Source organism: Hypomesus transpacificus, chromosome 21, assembly GCF_021917145.1.
Source record: "Hypomesus transpacificus isolate Combined female chromosome 21, fHypTra1, whole genome shotgun sequence".
Taxonomy (NCBI): domain Eukaryota; kingdom Metazoa; phylum Chordata; class Actinopteri; order Osmeriformes; family Osmeridae; genus Hypomesus; species Hypomesus transpacificus.
This window is the reverse complement of record NC_061080.1, coordinates 8,539,066-8,561,287: the sequence shown is the minus strand read 5'-3', so window position 1 is coordinate 8,561,287 and position 22,222 is coordinate 8,539,066. Positions and strand designations below refer to the sequence as shown.

The window sequence follows — 22,222 nt, the reverse complement described above, 5'->3', positions numbered from 1 at the left end:
TGAAACATGTACCAGCAGGCCTTTTTCGATCCTGAGGTGGTGTCTGTTATTGTAGAGGTTGTTCAGATCCACTGAGTTTTCCATTGCTTGAGCAGTAATTGGATATTCGTCTGGTTTTGTCAGGAACAGGAGCATGGCGTTGGTCGCTGGATCTCGTCGTTGCGTTGACACTAGATCAGAATCGTGAAGTGGACTTGCAAGGTCAGTTGTAAGGGTAGCACTACTGGGTTTGGGAGTGACCTTTTTGTTTTTGCTTCGTGTGACAGCATGAACTTCTTGGGATGGCGTCCGTGGCAGCCATTCTTCTTTGAATTTCCATGGCGTGCCTGTGATGGCGCCCGCTTTGGCCAGTCTGTCGGCTTCATCATTCCCGGATTTATCTGGTCCTGGGACATGTGAATGACCCTTCACCTTCTTCCAATATATCATCATGTTCTGTTTTGTGACGATTTTGTCGCACGCCAGGATCAGTTCCGGGTTCTTCACCTCTTTTCCACGTTGATTCTTCATGTCGTTTTGCTTCCAGTTAGGCAGGTGACATATGAAAGAGAGTCTGGCGTAGTTGGAGTCACTGCAGATCACAAAGGTTTTTAGGTTATTTTCAGCGGCTTGCTGAACCGTGATGAGGATTCCCGCTAATTCTGCATATTGGCTGGTTTTAGTTCCAAGCTGGATCTGTTGGGTCTTGAGATTGGGATCGTTTTCCCAGGTTATTCCCACTCCAGCTCGGACATCTTTTTCATGATGGAAGGAACATCCATCAACGAATGCTGTTGGTAAGCCATCGCAGGTGTTCTCATCGAAGTAGTGGTGATTTGACGGTGGTGGAGGTGGTGCAGCGGTGATTGTTGGCGATTCCACGGTAGGTGTCCTCCCTGACACAATGTTGGCATGTAGCCAGGCCTTGGCCTAGGGACATTTTGTTGTTTTGTCCATACTTGACTTCGATGTCATAGCCTTGGAAGGCCATCATCCAGGTGGCTATTCGGCTGTTGGAAACCCTTCCTTCACGTAGTCTTTGGCTGTTGAGGAAGGTGACCGGTTGGTGGCATGTTTCGATGATTATCTTCTGCCCTCCGACATAGTTCCGGAAATGTTCTACTGCCCACACCGTGGACAGCAACGCTTTCTCGCAGTCTGAGAACTTGTCTTCCACCATGCTGAGATTTTTGCTTGCGTAGGCGACGATACGTTTGTCTTTATCATAGATTTGGTATAAACCTGCACTCATGCAGTGTTTGGAAAATCCAGCCTCCAAGTGGTATTCCTTGTCTTTGTTGGGGTAGGCCAGACATGGAGCAGTGCACAGCCGGTGTTTGAGTTCAGTCATCGCCGCGCTGTGTTGTTCAGTCCAGTGGAAGTTTGTTTCTTTTTGGAGGAGTGAGTTTAGGGGTTTGGAGATGTCTGCATAGTTCTCAATGAATTGCCTTGAGTAGTTGCAGATTCCTAGGAAGCTTCGTAGTTCCGATATGTCTGCCGGCGTTTTTATGTTCTGTATCGCTTCAATTCTGGTCGATTGGGGCTCGATCCCATTGGGTCCTACTAGGAGACCAACGTAGTTCACCTTTTTCCTCCCCCATTGTCCTTTCGACAGGGCAAGCTTTGCTCCTGCTTGGGAGAGTTGTGAGAGGACATGGTCAATTTTCTGAAGGTGGTCTGACCATGATTGGCTTCGCATCAGAATGTCATCCACGTAGATTAGGTTGCCTCTGGTGGCTGCGTCAGGCATTGCCTTGTGCAAGAAGATATTGAACTCTGCGGGTGAGTTGGAGTATCCGAAGGGGCATCTGTTGAAAGTGAATTGGCGGTTTGCGAACGAGAAGGCCAGTTTGTGTTGGTCTCCTGGGTCCACTTTCATTGTCCAGAACCCGTTGGCAACGTCAACTGTTGAGAAGTATTGTGCTTGAGAGATCTTGGCCAATTCTTGGTCAAGATGGATCATTGGCCATCGTGACTACGGGACTTGCTTGTTGAGTTGTCGATAGTCAATGGTGAGCCTCCATTTTCCAGTAGGCTTGAGCACCGGCCACAGGGGGGCGTTGTAGGTGCTATTGCATTCTCTAATGATCTGTTTCTGTAACAGTGAGTCGATGATTTCTTGTACTGAGTCGTAAGCAGCCAGTGGGATTTTGTACTGCCGTACAAACGTTGGGGCCGCGTTTGGATCCGTGGGGATGCGAACAGTGTGGATGTCTGTTGCTCCACAATCCAAGGAGTCCTTGGAGAAGATTGCACTGTGCTTGTAGAACAGCTGTCTCAGCTGTTGTCTCTGTGTGTCCTCTTCCAAGGCATCAGCTTTTCCCAGCTGTTGTATCACTTCTGTTTCGAAGCCAGGGTAGGGCTCTGTGCCTGGCTTGTTGTCCGCGAGTAGCGGTGGTCTCTTCCGGGGGTTGTGCCACTTCGTCACAGCTGGGGTGCTTCTTCTGGGATACTTGTCGACCAAAGTAGGTCTTCCTACTTTCTGCCCTCTCATCCAGTTTGCATCATGTGACTTCTTTTGGGCCTGTGACGCTTCTCGTCGCAGGTGGGTTTCTGCTGGCATCCGACGGTCATGGCGTTTTGCTAATTCTTTTCGACCCTTTTTTCTTGATGGTTGAGTGGCGTAGCTCTGGGGCGGTCTGGAGTGGCCATCTAACCCATGGATCGGGTCCTGTTCTGAGAGATGTGGATCAGACTTGGGATGTCCCCCCCCTTCCACTGTGAAGACTGTGTTCTGGACTTCAGGGTGAGGCAGTGGATAAGGCTTCTTGACGTGGGTCCACATCTGGTTTTGGTTGAAGTCAAGGAGGGGTTCCTTTCTGTTGAGTAGATTGTGTCCAATCAGCAGTTTTTCGGTCTCAAGCGAAGAGACATGGATGGGGTGGATTAGGTGCATTTCCCCAAGTGTTTGCTTCAAGTACAGAGTCTCTGTGAATGGAGCTTTGTTTTGGGTGAAGCCTGTGATGTTGAATTCGCTATCTTCACTGTTAATCCATCTTCTGTGTGAGCTAGCTATTCCTTTTAGCTGGGCGGCCAAGGTGGGTGCAATTAGGCAGAGTTCTGCACCCGTGTCCAGCGATCCTTTGCCGGGCACTTCATCTTCAAGTGTGACGGAGGCATAGCTTCGGTTAGCTCCTTCTTTCGCTTCGAGGGCATCTTTGAAGGTCAATTCCTGTCGTATTAGCTGCGTTTCCTGTTCCGTTAGCTGTGTTTCCTGTTCCGTTAGGTGTGTTTTAGCTTTTTCCAGTTCTTCGACTAGGTCGCTGGTTTCCTGGTCCTCTGCTGCCATTTTGAGGGCATCCCTGAAGGTTGATACTTGATGCGTTAGCTGTGCTTTAGCTTTTCCTAGTTCTACAACTAGTCCACTGGTGTCCTCTTCCAGTCGTCTTCGTCGGTCTTTTTCCCTTTCTTTCGCTTCGAGGGCATCTCTGAGGGTTGCTTCTTGTTGCGTTAGCTGAGTCCTAGCGTGTTCTAGTTCTTCGGCTAAACTGCTGGCTTCCTGTTCTCTTTCCTCTCGTCGGTCCTGTTCTCTTTCTTTTGCTTTGAGGGCCTGTTTGAGGGATATTTCCTGTTGTATTAGGCTTGTTTTAGCACTCTCCAGTTCTTCAGTCAGGTCGCTTGCTTCTTGTTCCAATTGTTCCCGGCGCTGTCGTTCACTTTCTGTCACTTTGAGGGCTTCTTCTTGATCTCGAAGAACTTGTGCCCATTGTGTTTTGACATCCGCAATTGATAACCTGAGTTGTGCAGCATAGTTTAGACCGAGGCTGGATATGCATTTGATGGTTTGGGACTTGTTCAATGGTTGGCCCACATTTTCTGCGACCACTTCCAGGGTTTTCAATGCGATCCCCTCAAACGGTAGATCGGTTAGGGTTTCTACATAGTTTGGGTTTTCTTTTTCTGACAGGTAGACCATCAATTTCTCAGCTTCCGTGAGGTGAGACATGTTTAGTTAACTAGGGATTGGTTCGGCTAATGGAGGTTATTAACACAATGCTATTGTGGTAAAGTTCTTAGGCACTAATTACTAAAATAGTGTTTTTTTTTTTGTAAAAAAAAAAATTAAATAAAAAAATTTGTTTTAATAGAAAATAATTTTATATTAACTTAAAATCCGAAATTAATATTCAAAGATTAACAATCCAAAAGTGAAATTAATATTCAATTTAAAATTTAAGGTTACAATCGCAAATCAAAATACAGATAATAAACCAAATTGCTGCTGCATCTATAATGTAGCCTTAAATTGGGCAAGGTTTTACATTAATGTCGAATTGAATGTAAAACAGTGAAGCTTCTTTTCGAAGGGTTAGGTTTATCAATTTAAGAATAGTTTAACAATTTGTGACAGTACAAGCTGCGTTGTTCGGCTACTTCCAAACAAAAGTCCTTTTGGACTGATCGCAGATAAAGTGGGCAAACTAAAAATAATACACTTTACGTTAAATTATTGTTTAGTGACTGTGTTAAAATTGGATACTGATGAGGGGTAAATAGAATTACAGTTCCGGATGGTCAACAGCGCCGATATTCCAACAACATCCACTTTTAAGTGCGCGGAATGAAATCAAATTACAAGTCTTGCTGACGAAGCGTAACTATTTCCGGTTAAGCAAGCAATAAAAGTCTTTAAATTACAGCGACCCACTGTCTCAATAATTATTTTACTGTTACTTTATTGATTCTAGAAAGTTGAGTGTTTACATTAATGTTGAATTACATGCAAAACAAAGTGAAGCTTTTCCGAAAAGCTAGGTTAATCTATGTAAGAATAGTTTAACAATTTGCGACGGTACAGGCTGCGTTGTCCGGCTACTTCCAAACAAAAGTCCTTTTGGACTGATCGCAAATAAAGTGGGCAAACTAAAAATAATACACTTTACGTTTAATTATTATTTAGTGATTGTGTTAAAATTGGATACTGATGAGGGGTAAATAGAATTACAGTTCAGGATGGTCAACAGCGCCGATATTCTGACAACTTCCACTTTTAAGTGCGCAGAATGAAATCAAATTACAAGTTTTGCTGACGAAGCGTAACTATTTCCGGTTAAGCACGCAATAAAAGTCTTTAAATTACAGCGACCCACTGTCTCAATAATTATTTTACTGGTACTTTATTGATTCTAGAAAGTTGAGTGTTTACATTAATGTTGAATTACATGCAAAACAAAGTGAAGCTTTTTCGAAAAGCTAGGTTAATCAATGACGAATTGCTTAACAATATTGAAGCATATAGCTTAGTAAAGGACTGCGAAGTCTCTTTCAAAATAAAAGTCCTTTAGGACTAAACCGCATGTTTGTTTCTCAGAACAACTTATCAGTTTCAAGGGTAATTCGCTTAACCCAAAATAGGAAACCCTACTAAGATACACCTTTTAGAAGCGTGTATGGTACCAATATAAGTAGTGGTTATGACCCGTTAAAAGGTTCTTATGCCTTCTCTTGGAAGCGCTGCCTTAAATTTACAAAATGAAATGAGACGGGACGCCGTGTCACTGCGCACGCGCGTATTTTCGCTCAACTTTTAGCTCAAAGCTAGATAGCAACCACAAACATTCAGTTGTTACGAAAAACCAATTCAATCAGTACACAGCACAGTATTCAAACAGTGTTTAAAACTGTAGCTATTTGGGGAATAGTTAAATACAACGGACGTTAATTTAACCAAAAGGGTGGGAGGGTGGGTTCTGTTTCAGACGGAAGATGTATCTCAAGTTATAAATCGCTCATTTCAATCTGTTTCAAAGCCTCGCACGGGGCTCCAGTATGTAGTGTGGTTTGCACGGTTAAGATTAGCAATACTTAGTTTATAATAAAGTATAGTCGTTCTTGGGGGCACCACCTCTGATTCGTGAAAGGGACAGAGGAAACCTTGTTTAATAATATTGGATAATAGCACTCGTAATAATCAGTCTAATGTTAAGTAGGGAATTCTATGAAAGTAGAGCAGATCATATAACGTGAGAGATACGCGAGTATTATACACAATGATTTATTTAAGAGAATGTAATTATAGTGAACACATACCAGATAAGTTATGGGTTAGTTGGGCTAAAGCAGTACAGTAGGCCTAAATTCTAATGAGAGCGCACTGGCACAATGGCTGCGTAGAGCGCGTGTGGAGGGGGAGGGGAGAGAGAGAGTGAGGAAGAGGTACAGAGGAAGAGGCTTCTATAGTAACAATGGACGATCAATAGCAACTGATCTAACGATAGTCAAGTTAAATCATTTGTAAAATACAATCAAACATCGACAATTCAATCACAACATGCCAATATGTCACAAGTAAGAAATATTGCAAATTGCAGTTACTTTTGTCGGTTTGAAGAACGGAGTCAATGGTTCGTTATATCCAACGAATAGGAAACGGAATCTCTCGTCAAAGTTCCGGGCGCAAAGTGAATGTGCAGGTTATGAGGTAAAGGTTAGGGAGTGACGCGTTCACCCCAAGTTAATCCTACGAACAAGCGGGGGTGATTGTAAGTTCGGCGATTTTATACTCCAAAGAACAGGGGGTCATCCGTGTGAAGGTGACCTCTCTCATTGGTCAGTTACTTCCACCTGGGCGTCGTCTTGAGATCTGCCCAGAGGTGTGAAGTGGCTGATAGTTTAAATTCCATTATCTCAAATGTCCATGAAATGCTTAAACTTCAGAATAGAGCAATACAACGTTCATAACTGGTTTTGTTAGTATGATACAATTATTTTGATATCAAGATTGACTGATTTAACTATATCTGAAGGGGAGTTATAATCAAACATCAATTAAACACGTTCTAGGTAAATGAGAAAACACACATTATAACACATCGACTACTTTCATTGAATTAGTGTCCATGAGCCATGTAGTCCTTGAGAAATATGTTTGTAACTCCACGAAAGAAAGTTCTCCCTTATACTCCATTGTCTGATACTGTGTGACCATGTGGTCTCTGTTCCTGACCCCATGCTGGGTCAGGCTTTGAAGCATCTTCTGGGAGATAAGGACAAAAGGGAAGGAACCCTTCCCCCTTTTCGGGGGTAGGGGAAAGGTGTGGATGGTACCAAGCTTTGTCTGTTGACTCTCTGCTACACTAGGTAATCAAGTGTCACCAAGTCGTCGTGTATATTTTCCAAAATCCTATCCTCTGACTTGTGAACGGGTGGTTGCTGCGGCTTCGGAGGCTGAACAGGGTTGGAGACCATCATCGTACGCGGTGTATAGGAGTAGGATAACATACTTCAATTTCTCAATTGTAACGCAAGAAACTCAAATGCACTGTCGAGGGCTCTGGAGAAGTCGTAGTCTGACAGGAAGTGTTTCACATTCAGCTCAGCAAAACACTGTCCAATCTCACATGTACTCTCTAAACTTCGGGGTCTGTAAATAGGATTGCTCCAACCCGCACTCCCTTCTACTATCCACCTAGGCGTGTCTGATCGAGTCAAAGACTGCCAGGCTGGCACTCTGTTACCCCTGTCCGCAATCTCAAACAACGCATGCTTCCAAAACTTGGAAACTTTGAAAGATATCTGACAGAAAGGACACTGTGCATAATCGTAACAGTTATCCAACCAAGTGAAATTGTCATCAGTCACCTCATTTGCCTCTCTTGCCACTCCTGGTGGGATAGTGAATTCGCCTCTTTTGACAGAGGCGGACCCGTTGTCAGTGTTAACCGAGATGGAATCAGGAATCAACTTCATGTAGCCGAAAACACTATGGTCTTCCATGTATAGAAAATGCCATTCTCCTACCAGTTCCGAGGATAGGGTTTGTTGCAATGGACAGTCCTTCACAGCGACACTTTCCATGATCTGTAGTTCTGATATGTAAGCCTCTATATCATTCAGACGTCTGCTACATGTTCCCATTAGGTCTTGCATCTCCTTGACTTGAGATTGTATGTTGATTTCAGCTCTGCTCTTGGAGTTAGACCTGTCAGCCGTTGCTATTAGCGATTCAAAGTGTGTGTTTACAATATCCCACACCCTAAGAATAGGTGTGCTACAAGTAGCTGAGGATGCAACTCTGTTGATAATGGAAGAGTTGTCTCTGGCCGTGGCCATTGTCAAAAAAAAAGCCTGCTCTACTATATACATAAAACACCCTGTGTCTTAATAATTTGCTATCCGACCCTCACTGACTACAACTAGCGACTGTAAGCTAGAAGTGTAATTCCAACCACGGCACAACTGACATTAGCCGTTGTTGGGGGATGTTCGGATTGTCACGGCGGAACTCTGAGATTTACTCAAGGCGAGTCGGAGCGTCTGCTTACTGTATCCGAGGTCTGTAAAATCAACTTCTTCAAAGCCAGGAAATCCGTGTGGTTGGCAGCAGACGGGGTTCGAGTTGACGTGATTGTCAACCGTGGCAATCAACTCTGCTCTAGCATTTACTTTACCCTCCTCTCTCAAGTAAGCCTCGTGTGAGACTATAATTTTGTCGTGTATAACACTTGGATTATCGAGTAGCCACGGGACTAAGTTAATAAACTCAGGGTTTTTCAGATGATAATTCGTTAAAGACCTTATCCTGGAACGAAGAGAGGTAATGTTGAACAAATACGCCTCTCACAGCCTCCCTATACTCCGGCCAGTACTTGGGGTGACTGCGGTCTCTTACTTCTATGAAGTATGTCTCCGTGAGGTATACCAGACACATCTTCTCCTGAGACGTCAACATACCTCGCCTCTCCTGAGCCAGCTCACAGCACAGCCTGTTGAGATGTGAGTGTATCTCCAGTAACTTTGCCACTTTACCCAGCGCACTTGGGAGCTCTTCAGCTACACTCCTCACTTTTTGTGAATTGATTGACATTGACGAGAAGAGCTGGTGTCGGGTTTCCTCTCCGGCTACATTAACAGAGGAGAAGAAGAAGGGTGTGTGGAAATGTTACTTTGTGTTTTTCATGCAAATAACCACGGTTAAAGGGTTGGCCACTCCGTATATGTAACATGTCAGGTTCTCGTTGCTAACCGTAAAGGGTCTAGTCGACACAATGCAGGTTCCCTGCGATAAAGCAATCGTCTCAAACACTCCTCTAAAGTACGGTTGTGGCAGATGTTTAGCGTTGGACGTGAAGTTGGCGCTGCGACTGGGTTTAGATGAGAACTCTATGCGGGTGTTTTTATAGCCATGCTGGGAGCATAGCCTCTTCTTGTCTGAGACAAACCTCAGTCTGCTCAGAAACTTGGTTTTAGTAGTATTGGACTGCATTTGAGCATATTTTCGAAGGGGTTTTGAGAATGTAGTAGCACTGAACTTCTGATTCCCAACTGTGTTTACATGCAGCACGTGGAGGAGAACGTTGTTTTCTAACTTCACCACGCAGCTCCCTTCATCCCTCAGTACTTCATCGGGTCTGTCGGGACAATCTACGTAGCCGTGGTGTGACGGCAACTCTGCTTTGCTGGTTTGTAAAGCCAGTGAAAGGCATCTTTGTTGCACTCGATGTCCAGTATCTATAGGGCTCCCAGCCAGCAAAGGCGGGACAGTCGAGACTTGTGAAGTCGGTTGCCGGCCGAGGGCCTTGATGTTGCGGTGTCACGGTTAGACTTGCGTTTCGAGCCCGGCTGAATAACGGGACATTTCTTTCCATACATAGCCAGTTGTTTTTGGGGGCGTTCTTTACGCAGAGAGAATGGGTCATGTTTACCGTGCACAAATAGAGCAGCCCTTAGCTCACCAGGACACAAATTCACAGAGTCTTGGGGTCTGATGAAGAACACTTCCACATTACACAAAAGAAGCTTGCGATTGCCAGCGTACACCAACACCAAATGAGACCAGAGGAGCTCAACTGCTATCTTGGTTTCAGCTGAAACATCAGGTGACTGACACACCTCCCCCCATTCACAGGGAGGGGCACTTGACAAGTTGTCTATTAGATACGTCAAAACTCTGATTTCGAATTTGACGACCTCGTTCCTACAGTCCCTCAACCCTGTCAGGCTTACCAACAAAGCCTGAGCCTCAGCCTTGGCGTGGTCGTGACACTCGGACAAGAAGCACAGTCTACAGTACACAGGCACTAACTTTCCCAGTAACTGAACCGTTGACGAACCGCTAGCTTTTAAAACTGCGAACTGACCGTGATTTCCATCCTCAAAGTGAACATAGGCTCGAGCTTTAGGCGACCAGACTTTGGGACCCGAGATCAGCTCTCTATGCTTCGTCAGACATTCTATTAAGGCTTTACTGGAGAGACAGACCTTGGTTGCGGTAGTACACTCCAACTCATTTATTAGGTAGCCAAGAAAGAGATCGTACCTTATAATGTCCATGTGCGGACCGGGACATTTGACGGTCGGATTAAGCAAAGGCATCCCTGAGTTGTTCTTTGTTGCCACGGCAATTAAAGCGTGTTATGGATTACTACCCAGTTGGAAGCAATCGAGTGAGCAGACGCTAGTTGGCGGGGCTCCACCAGCAAAGAGGCATCGGTTACAGATGCAAAGTATGGCCTCCTTATCAGGAGAGCAACGATGTGAGACCATCGATGAGGGGTACAGACGTGTGTACTGTGAACTGAGAGATAAAGCCTTGTCAGACATAAAGAGTATGGTGAGAGAGCATGTGGAACATCACAGCTCCTCCTCTTCCTCCTATGACTTTATGAACATATACGGAATGTGTTCATTTGACCCTCCCAATGTGGCGCGGGTGTCACACCAAAACGATCAGCCTCTTAGGTGTAAATTTACCAAGATTACCTGTCCCGAGGATAACTCCAACTCCAACTCTGATAGGCTCATTTCAGTCAGCGGAATACTCAATCCTCTTATCTGTGCCCGGCTTGAACAGGGGGAGCTTGAACTCTCTTACTGCAGAGAGTCGGATTACGACAGAGCCATGGAGGAGTTTGTTAGACTTGATTCTCGGAACAAAATGAGGGTACCAAGAGTCTGCAATGGTCAATTAGGGAGCACAATCGGCAGTATGGAAAATCGATTCATTTTCACCGTGAGAGAGGACTTGCACACTCTCGGATTTGCTTACAGGCAAATGGTGGTTTTAGTTGAACTGTTACACCTGCACATTACCCATTTCATGCATTCCTGAATTGCAGACCCATGTAATACTCTAATACAACTTATCTTCATGTTGTGAATGTGTAATAAAGAAAGTGTAGACGATGATGTGTCTGGCTAACATTTGCTTTTATTTCATACATACAATACACCATAGCAGTACAACATATAGGATATATACGCGTGTCTTCAATCTGGGTGGTCAAATCCCAAATCGGTGTCAAACATGGTAAATAAACCAAAGCCTAAGTCAGTGTCAAACGTGGTCAATTCACTATCAAGACTTCATTCAATCTGACTCAAAGTAGCTGTCAAATATGCTCAGTTGGTCATCAGCGTTGAGTTTCTTTTTCTCAGAGCTATCTGTTACGTCGTCTGAAGTTTGTTTCATACCAACCTGATGGTAAGTAGAAACACAGGTACTCGTTTCTGACGCCGTGGAGGAAGATACGGAGGATAAATATTGTTCTTCTCCGATCACCTTGATGTTGTCATTCTTAAGTTTCGACAGTAGTAAGCTGAAATCAGTTTCGTTCAGTTCAGGAGCCATCATTTTGATACGACTCACGGCTATCCTAGGTAACAGAAAAGACACCCCTTTTTTGATACTCTCCACCATCTCATCGATTGTAGTCTTCTCATCAGTGGGATGGTTGAAATCTTTACTTTGACAACTGTAAAGTGATGTGTCAACACATTCATTGTTGAAAACCCTCACAGTGTAGTAACAGCTTTGATGCTTAGATAGCTTGAGAGTGGCGTAATTGCTGTTGGTGGTCTTGCTGGAGAATATCATCATGCTTGACAGCGCCATCATGGGTGCGTGAAGCATAAACTCCTCATGAGCAAAGACTGAGGTGAATTTGTGCACAGAGACCCCCCCTTTGGTCAGAAACAACACACGATTGTATCTCAGATTCTTCTCACTCATAATCTTCACAACCTCCTTTTTCGTGTCACCTATCATGTTTAGCGACTTCTTTATGTAATCGGGAAGACTGTTGTCGGTAGCTTGCAACCACTCCATCTCATCCAAGTCTGAATAGTTGCTACCTGTCATGCTTGAGTTCTTATTGAAGACTGCTCCAGTTAACTTTAGCGACATGCCATAAGATGCGTCAAACGTGTTGGTGCTCTCATCATCCTTTCCGTGTATAAACTTTGCTGTCATAGATAGCGCAATGAGTTGTCTACACAAGTTAACATCGGTTACCTTTGGAGTGTAAATGACACGAGCTAGCTCAGTGCAAAAAAATCCCATAACCATCATCACAGTCTGTCTCATGGTCATGGCAAGGGTAAGCGTGCACATCGGCAAGGCTCCGTGTGATGCGGTTAGCTGATACTTACTCGAGGCTGTCAGCATCTCAGAGTGAAAGCTGCTGTTGTAGTCGGGGTCTCTCATGGATTTAACACATGCAACCTCTGTAAATTCGCCTTTGTTAAAGGTGTTGTGATAACGCCCATAGAAGTGGATATTGTTCACCTTTTGGTTAAGCCCCATGGGCTTGTAAACTGTAGACAACATCTTGTGTAAATTAGCACTGCTAGCCATTCCAGAATCTTCACGCAATGCAATGGTCAACATAGCCTTCATCATGGTGTCGTTTGACAGTCCCAGGTTCAGTGAAGTGAAAACCCCCATCCTGTTGGAAACCGGAGGGGGTCTCTTGTCTTCAGTGCCAGTGAAAACTTTACCGAACTGTAATGACTTGCCTTTCTCCTGCCCAGTGAATCCTACCCCATTGGTGACCAGGCATGTATTTTTCATTTTAGTCAGCTTTGCCATCAAGTTTGCGCTCTGGTGACGAATCGCATTAGAGAATTTAGCCATAGAATTGTTGATGGTAGACATCACATCCTCGCTGAAGTCACTGTGTGCATGACACGGTAGCATGTTAGATATTGTACCGAACACAGTGCCCTGCATGTAAGCCATTACATGATCGGACATCAGGTAATGGCAGATTGTAATGGCCTTTTCACCTGTCTGGTCTCCCATCATTGTCAATCCGGTATTCTTAACCATTAGCATTCGATCACCCATCTGAGGTGACACGAACCACAGCTTTTTACTTTCACCTTCTACGATCTTACACCCTTGCATACGTTCCAGTATACCGACATCGGTCCAGTGTAGACCCCCATTCATCCCAGATACGTCAACTCCATTCTTGTTAAGTTCATAACCCGTGAAGAGTTTGTAATATCGCAATCTCGCTTCAGGGCATTCCTGCTCCGTGTCACCTTTTCGTTTTTTAGCACTCACTTGTTCACCGTAGTAAGGAATGAACATCGGACGAAGTATAGTTGTAGCACACAAGGGGTTGCAAAAATTCGCGTCCAGGAAGACAGCCGACGCAACACTTAAAATGACAGCAAGGTGTTTCTCCTCGATGGAGCTGCTCACAAATATTGCCAGTAGTTGAATGAGGTAAAGAAAGATGATATGAGGAGGCTCCTCTCCTCGTTGGTACGCCATTTTACCATTGCAAAGCTTGTCAATGTTAAACAACTCAAGCAACTTGCGAAGTAAAGACACAATCTGACTTGCTATGTTTTTGTTGAAGTTAACAAAAATGCTCGGGTAGGACTTCTCTCCGTCATTGTCTTTGTAGGGTACATCAACAACATTTTCAGCCAGCACTTGGTCAGTCAGGATTGTCTTGTAAAGTGAAAGGACCTTCTCCCGAGTAAACAATTTACACAGACCCAGAAAGAGAGTCTTTTCAAAATCTCCATCCATCTGAGGTACGTTCTGTAAAGCCAAGAAGTGCCCCAGGTGCTCAGCGTGCACTTTCAGGATCTCGTTGGGGAAGAGATTTGGACAATAGAGATGCAACACCACGGGGGAATTGAGAAGCATCGGCGCGAAGGGGTTGGAAGGGCAGGGGTAGAGGATACCAGAGTCGTGGGGTCCCGTTGTTATGCAAAATCCATCCTCTTGCAGGCTTACCTGGAGTGTCTTAGCACCGTATGCCATTCTAAATCAAGAGATAATATGTCTACACCCCGAATACAGACACAAATAGTGAAGATGTTGACGGTTAAGACAAATCTATCAGAGTGCGAAGACGCTTACAAATTCTGTTTCGATCTTTGGGATGATCTGTCCTTAGTATTAATCGGCTCACAAGACTTAAATGTAGCATTACCGAACAAGCAAGAATTGTCAAGAATGGAGGGTTGGGAGGTTATGATCAGACTGGCTGTCTTGGCTGACTTTTATAGGTACCAAAAGGAAGATCTGATTTTAAATGAGGAGGAGTCTACAGAGAAGTTACACACAGTTAGAGCCAAGGCTGTTGACTTCCTCGTAAATCGGTTGGACATCCAATCAGAGCCTAAACGACAGTCTGTGACCCTCTTAACCAACCAACATTGTCACAAAGACCCACAGCTGAAATATCCACCTACTGCAGGAGTTAACACCCATGACTTGGACGAACCATTGAAGTACAACAAAGACCACGCCTTGCAAACCCAAGATTTGGAAGTTGTTCCGTTCAACAGTTTGCATGAGACATCTATAGCAATTACATCTCAGAGTAGTGACACATTGACAACTGTGTCAAGAAACCTAACTACCAAAGACTTCTACAATAAACGTAAATCAAAACCTAAACCTTTTGAGTCATCTGCGTGTAAGATCGAGCTTGGCAAGGAGGGTCGTAATAAGCCCGTGAAGAATGTCCTCAAAGTCATCAATCGGAAAAGGAAGAAAGTCCACTCAGACTCCGTTGAAGGTTCAATTAGATGGCAGAAATTAAGTTTTTCGATGAGGAGGAAATCTTACTACGCAAAACTCATCAAAGCCTTCCAAGTGGTGAAAAAAATCGGACACCCTATGCTTACACTCAATTCAGAATGGAGCCTTAGTTGTTATTACAACCTCGCCATCGCTTACACAACTGATCAACCACTGGAAATGGCGGCTGCTTGTCTACCTGAACTGCGTCAAGCTGTTGACGTTATTCACAGTGAGCATTTTCATAAGCTGAGTGAATTAAAGCCTGAGTGTCAGATGCTACTATATGCCGTGCTAAACTGCTACATTAACTGGGTGGACTATAATCACAAGCAGATACTCCTTGTACCAGGAGAACCCAGTCCGCAGCCACCGAAGGACGAGGGAGACCTGAAGTGCTCCAGATGTCTAAAGAATCAGACCTTCCGCTCGTCTGAGGTGAAAGGTAACCCAAAAAACATTGACGTCAAATTTGACTTTGAACAACTGAAATTCGTGTCTTCGTGCTGTGCTGCGACCATGATAAACGTCCCACTCAGCACCAGAAATGTCAACACCTGCACGTTTACTGACTTAAAACAGATGTACACATCTTGTATGAAATGCAGTCAGCCTATATTTTCCGAAGTATTAGTGGATGTAGAAACGTTATTTTCCCGCTGTGCAGTGTGCATGGTCAATAGTGTCTGATATGACCCAACTCTTCAATTGAGCGTTTAGAGATTAACAAGGTCATGACTGATAACACATCGGACTCTGTCCTCCGACATGACGTTGAGCTTTTTAAAGGCATTCACGCTATATTCTCTAAAAAGTTGAAAGCTGTAATCTGCACACATTATGGTGTTGAAGCTTTTGACAACGGGTGGCAGAGTCCAAGGGGGTCGGCAAGGGTCTGTAGGGTGTAATGATAACCTACACGTCTACTTAAACATCACACACAGCCTGGGTGAGAAACCGGAGGCTGTTGAAGAGATTATGAGACTATACAAAGATTTAAACAGACTCGAATCTGACACCGGAGACAGTTTGGAGACCTTGAAGCAGACTCAACTTCTCTCTGAATCAACTGGTCACTCTGTGTTTGATAACGCTATGATTGAAGCAGCTGAGAATGTCATGGGGATTGAAGACTTTGAGGCCATGACTGAGTATATGGAGGCTTCCAAATGTAATACCACTCGCAGCTGCTATCTCGAACTCGGCGACAGTGAGTCTTACAACAATGAAGATTGTTCCGAGGAGGACTGTGAAGCCGAGGGGAGGGTTTCGTCTTCCACTCAAGACGATCAGCCGTCCGTGTCTTTGTCAGTCCAAGGTTACGTTACGCAAGAGGATAAATCTGGCTGCCATGTTATATCGGCCGCCATGATCGCAGAGAAGTCTAAAGTTGTCATTGAAGACTATTGATTTCATAGTCATGTGTTGTAGATAAAGTTACCAGTGACCCATATTGACTTTCTAGTATATCATGTGGTGTTGGAGCATGTTACAGTATGCACAGTTGTCTCATTTATTTGTAACACTAAAATAAAACTGTTATCCAGAAACCAACTCTACGCTTTAGTCTTTCTATTATACACCGGCTTACACACTTACAGGGCTGAACAGCTGACGATGGAACCCTGCCAGAGAGGAGACTGGAGCTCTACCCGCCACATGACCATAAGATTCGACGAGGTAGAGGACATAGCTGCGACTAGAATACACCTGGGTGCAAATGTTTGATATCGAGAAACGGATACCCCTATCCGTAACGCTGACAGAGCCCGGGTTTGATGTTTTTTTTCGAATACCCGTTGACTCCGACGTTCTTCCCAACACATGTTATATCCTTCTCAGGGCTGTATACGACCACAGTGGAGACAACTACGGTCTTGTCACAGCCAAACACTTTTCCAATACGTACATTGATTCCAAAGGCCACAAGGTTAAAAGACTCAGTGTTTTAGCCAGAGCACCGTTAGCCTGGGTGAAAATGATCACACCTTCCGATACGGTAGCGCACTACAAGACATACACTTTCACAGGGGACACCGTATCAGGTCATCAACCCGAGATGTTGGTTTCAAGAATATACGCAAGCATGAACCGTCATGTCCACACCGTCTTGGCTGCTACATCATGTCGCTTAGACTCTGCAGAAAGGGATAAACTTGTTTCACAATTAGTAAGCGAGACACTATCCACACTCGGAGCTCCGCTTGCCTTCAAAGTCTTGTATGAGCAGAATAGGCTAACCCTCGAGAGGTTACACCGCCAGAGTGAGCACAGCATTCTTGCAATACTTGATCCGCAATGCGCTCCGTGGGGGACGTGTGTATTGTGGCAACAAGATTCCGACATGTCAAGTCTCTCACGGCAAAGTGTTAACCATCACACTCACCTCTTACCAGTTCCATCCTCCCCTCATTGGTTGCGTGTGAGGCTCACATGGATGAATTTAAAGGTGACCAGGTGTTTAGGAGGAAAGATTATCAAAGACGTTATACACGCTCCCTATGAGGCAGTGATACTCACAGCCTTGTGTTGCGGATCCCTGGACCGTTGGTGTCAAGAGCTGGGTAAACTCAACACAGCATTGAGAGTTGACCAGCATCTACTATCGCGTGATCCATATAAGGCTGAATTGTGTCAATGGTGCGGTTACGCTTATCGAATATCACCCGCAGTGTGCGAGGGTTCCAGCTGTGTCGCAAATAGACAGATTGCTCCTCGGTGGGATCTGCACTACACTGTGTGCTACAATCTCTCGATACACCGACAATGGATGGATTGAAAGAAGATCGGAAACCCCACCGCCAGACCTCCAAAACATCCGAGGTCGGGCAGACTGTGAATATAGATACTGTCTCAATCACCGTAGGGTCTACAGTGCAAGCGGTGAGGAAAAATGGGAAGTCGACAAGTGTAGAGCGTGGGAAGTTGACCAAAGTCAAGGACAGAAGGAGCTCCAATTACCCAGCTTGCAATTGTTCTCCCTGTCTAACAAAAGACCAAAACCGAACCAGATCGCCTTGTGGTGGGGGGGCGGCTCAAGTTGTTACTGGGGACAAGAAAGAGAACAAGCATGCCATCAAGAAAGCTTCACATCAAGGAAAAGCATCTCAATGTTTACAGAACACGAAGACCAAGAACGACAACAGGGAAAGAAGCGCAAGACCAAAAGTGAAGCAGTCGAAGACGAAACCGACCCAGGCTGGTGGTTATGGCAAAAGGAATGTCGACAGAGACGCCGCGAGAGTATCGGCTGCACTGCTGACAGGCAAACCCTCAGCGGTCTCAACCGACACAGGTTCTGGGACCGCTACCTTACAACATCACAAGACGATGGAGAAGAGAGCAGTAGATCATCAACTTCAATTGAATACTGGAAGCGATTCTCGTGCAATGCTCTTCGGTATCATATCAAAACTATTCCCTTCGGCTACCGAGGTGGAATCCTCACCATCTAACACGGAATCGGACATGTCAACAGCCCTGACTGTGCAACCCCGAACAAGACTTTCCCTTGACGAAACCTTAATAGCAGTCGATGCGCTTGAGACGAATTTCGGAGACTTGGCTAAGTGGTTTGAAGCGTTTGAAAAAACAAAAGCTTGCGACACAATAGGCTTCGGTGTGGCTATGGAATTGTGTGGTTGTTACGATCTTATTATCCGTAGACTGGGTAGAAGTCTACGAGATACATTTAGAGAGACTAGGTTTATACAAACCGCAGATCATGTTAAACAAGCGGATCAAGCGCTGAAATACATTGCGAGCATTGTAAAGGGAGATCCCGAACATCAACTTGTGACTATTGTTAAGGATTTATTGGAATCCCTCGAGAACGAGGATGCAATCTGCAACACTTTCGACTATCTGCAAACACTCTTTGTCAAGTTGGCAGCTGGCAGAGATTCCCCGTCATCTCCCAGTCACATCATGAAGTCCCTCAAGATACACTGGGATACTGTACTTGATATAGGACATACTCTCAGTTCCATGTTGAAGCAACGCAGTGACAAACTTGTCCTTGTGAATAATGAATATGTAAAACAGCAGAACGAGTTGACATCCGCTAAGAAGGAAATCGACCGTTTACAAGTCGACTGCAAGAACATGTCTAGTCGTCTGGACCGTACTCAGACTTTCATGCAACAAAAGGACCCGCTGTCGAAGTTTTGTGATGTAGAACACGATACACAGCATATCGAAAGAGACACTCGTTTCAGTGAATTACAAGAGTTTTAAGAAGTATCGAGACTTATACAACGACCTCACTAGGGACAGGAGTACAATAGTAAATGCTCACACAGCAGAGAAGATGGAGTGGAGTGTGCAACGTGATGCGTTGACAACTCAGCTAGCCGAGAAAGACTCCACAAGTGAGAAAACTCGTAAACAACATTTAGAAACAAAAGCAGAATTTAATGCTCAAATCGAGAGTCTGACACAGTCCAACGACACCTTTCTAGAGACAATATCGTTACAAAAGACTACTATAGAAGAGCTCAGAAGTGACCAAGTTAAAATCCAAGATGCTTTTAAGCTTGAAAGGAGTTCACTGGAAGACAAGTTGACTTAGCAGCAATTTGCAAATTGCAAAATCCGGGAGCAAATCCAGGAGCAAATCAAGAAGCTTTCTAAACATTCAGAAACAAAAGCAAAATGTAATGCTCAAATCGGGAGACTGACACAATCCAACGACACCTTACAAGAGACAATACCCTTACAAAAGACTACTATAGAAGAGCTCAAAAGTGGCCAAGTTAAAATCTTAGATGCTTTTAAGCTTGAAAGGAGTTCACTGGAAGACAAGTTGACTAAGCAGCAATTTGCAAATTGCAAAATCCAGGAGCAAATCAAGGAGCAGATCAAGGAGCTTTCTCAACATTCAGAAACAAAATCAGAATTTAATGCTCAAATTGAGAGTCTGACACAGTCCAATGACGCCTTTATAGAGACAATATCGTCCCTAGAGACCACTATAGAAAAGCTCAGTAGTGGCCAAGTTGAAATCTTAGACCATTTTAAGCTTGAAAGAAGTTCACTGGAAGACAAGTTGGCTAAGCAGCAAATTGATATTGAGGAGCTTTCACGTTCCATTGCTTTCCATGAAGACATTAACATCAAGCTAGCCAATAAGGACAATGATTTTCAACATTAAATTGGCTGCAATACAACAGTGTTTCGGTTTTGACACACTTAAGTGTAATATCACAAGCATGCTAGATGAAATCAAACATCTGAAAGAGGCATCCCTTGAAAGACTTAGTACGTTCATTCAGGAGAGATGTATTCAAGTGGTCAAGACGTACTCTGATGATGACATACCACAAGCTATGTGTGTCTCTAACACTACAGGTAATTTTTTCAACGACTATGAGAATCATATACACAACATCGTACACACTCTGCATCAGCAGCCTTTACCCATGGAAGTAGGCGTTTCACCGTGTAAACGAAGACTAAAATCAAAATCGCTGTGAAAAGAAAATTGACAATCTTACAATCTTCCGAAGTTACCAACATGGAACAACCTTTTAAAAAGCAAGACTGTGATTCTAACATGAAACGAGACTCAGAAGTAGAAACAACATCCGCTTGTGTCCCAAAGTTAGAGGATGTAAAATGTGAGACACAATGGCAAGTCCTATCACACCCGACAAATGTAAATCTCGAGCAAGGCGGCAGTGGTCATAGAGAGATTTTCAAGTTCGCTGGTGATGGGTCAGAAAATACCACCCTCAGGATACCGATTCCCTTGAATGTTTTAGGGCACCTGAACGGTGAGGAGGATATCAAGCTTGTCCATCTGGGACATCAGAAGCCCATTCATACTTTACTAAGCATTTTACAAGCCAGAGAACAAGAATTCAATGCCATCTCTGAAATTAAACCAAACATGTGTCATTGCTCAGAGATAAAACGAATTTCCGACAGATTGAAATGTGGCCTTCTTGTATGTTGGAGTCCAGAGGGTGTACAGGAGTTGCACGGTAAAGACCATACAAGATGTTGTTACGCTATCATTGTACATAGATGGCAAAACCTGACATTCTACTACCTGATGTCTGTCAAAATTGATGGTTCTTACATATACAACCTGGCAAAACTAACTGTCAACCCAATCGATCATCCATCCAACCCTGTGTTTATACATAAATCAGATGGTACATGTGTAGGTCCCAGTTTCTCCCAACTCACACATAGTGAAGATAATAAAAACACCCACATGGTAGATGTGATTAGAACAGACCATATTGTATTGCAGGGAGATGGCGAATAATGCACCGAGCAATGTGCAACAAGTGGATTTCAAGAGTTTATTATTATGAAGTACAAAGTGACTCATGGCATGATACTAAACGTACAAGTGTTGTGACGACCCCTCCACTCCACTAGGTGTCTGTTCCCTCTTGCTGGCCATGTTCCCTTTTGCAGGTTTCATGTTTGAACTGGTGGATCATCAGGCCTTAAGAGCTACACCTGGACCTGCTGTGGCTCTGTGGTCTTTATAAGCACTCCTTTCCAGTCCCCAAGGAGAGACCCTTTACCCGTTGCAGACGGTTGGGTTTTGGCTCTTGTTGTTGTTAGGCATTTCTTTCTCATTATCTTTTGTGACAAATTATTGTTATTCCGTTGACCCCCCTGCCACCGGAACTTCCTGGTCCGCAGTATGGAGGGGACGATCCTCCGAAGGCGCTGGGCAGCCTTCCGCTGCCAGTGGATGTACTTGTAGTTGGAGGAGGCGTGCTGTTTCTTGAGTACCTCCTGTTTGAGAACGGGCATCACGGGTATGACCTGCAGAGAGGAGGCTGACACGTCTCTCTCAGACTTAGCACAGTACTGCTCCAAGAAGTTGAGGTCGCAGCTGCGGAAGCAGCACTCCTCCACAATCCCTTGGTTCTGAGAGCGCCTATTGCTGGCTCTACCAGTCCTACTGAAATGGAATCCTCTATCTCCACAGACAAACTGAAGTACGTCCACTAACTCTCCACCACACAGCGTTTCAGCCGAGGCCCTTTCAACAATGTACAACGTCATTGTCAGCGTAAACACCAGCACTAGACTTGACAAAGACATCTTTCTGACCAAATTTGCACTTGAGTTATCTTCAACAGTCGCCAGTTATTATGTCAGAGCGCTCTGAATAATAATCTGGACGAAAACAAAGCCGTAAACCTAAGCTACCATAAGGTTAATGGGGTCACCAAACCAGACGCTTTTCCAGTGCCACGTATGGAGGATTGTGTTGATCGGGTCGGTTCAGCCCAGTACGTCAGTACATTTGATTTTTTCAAAGGGTTATTGGCAAGAATCTCTGTCCAACACATGCGACTGGTTGTTCACAGGAACGTCAAAGTGCACATCGTCAAAGGCACATGTTGTAGGATTGTACACAGAATTGTAAGAAAGTGAACGCTGTGCAGTCGATGACGGTTTGTAAATGGGTGAGGACCGTTGACTACATATTCTGTAGGTGATGAC

At 44.5% G+C, this 22,222-nt stretch overlaps 1 protein-coding gene across 1 annotated transcript; it reads right to left on the bottom strand.

Annotated features, from left to right (window-relative positions):
- Positions 1–21,214: 21,214 nt before the first annotated feature.
- On the bottom strand, positions 21,215–21,838 carry LOC124483738 (insulin-like growth factor II). The gene has a single exon (XM_047044280.1). It carries the CDS (start codon positions 21,815–21,817, stop codon positions 21,215–21,217), a length of 603 nt encoding a protein of 200 aa, XP_046900236.1. The 5' UTR covers positions 21,818–21,838.
- Between the last annotated feature and the right edge of the window lie 384 nt (positions 21,839–22,222).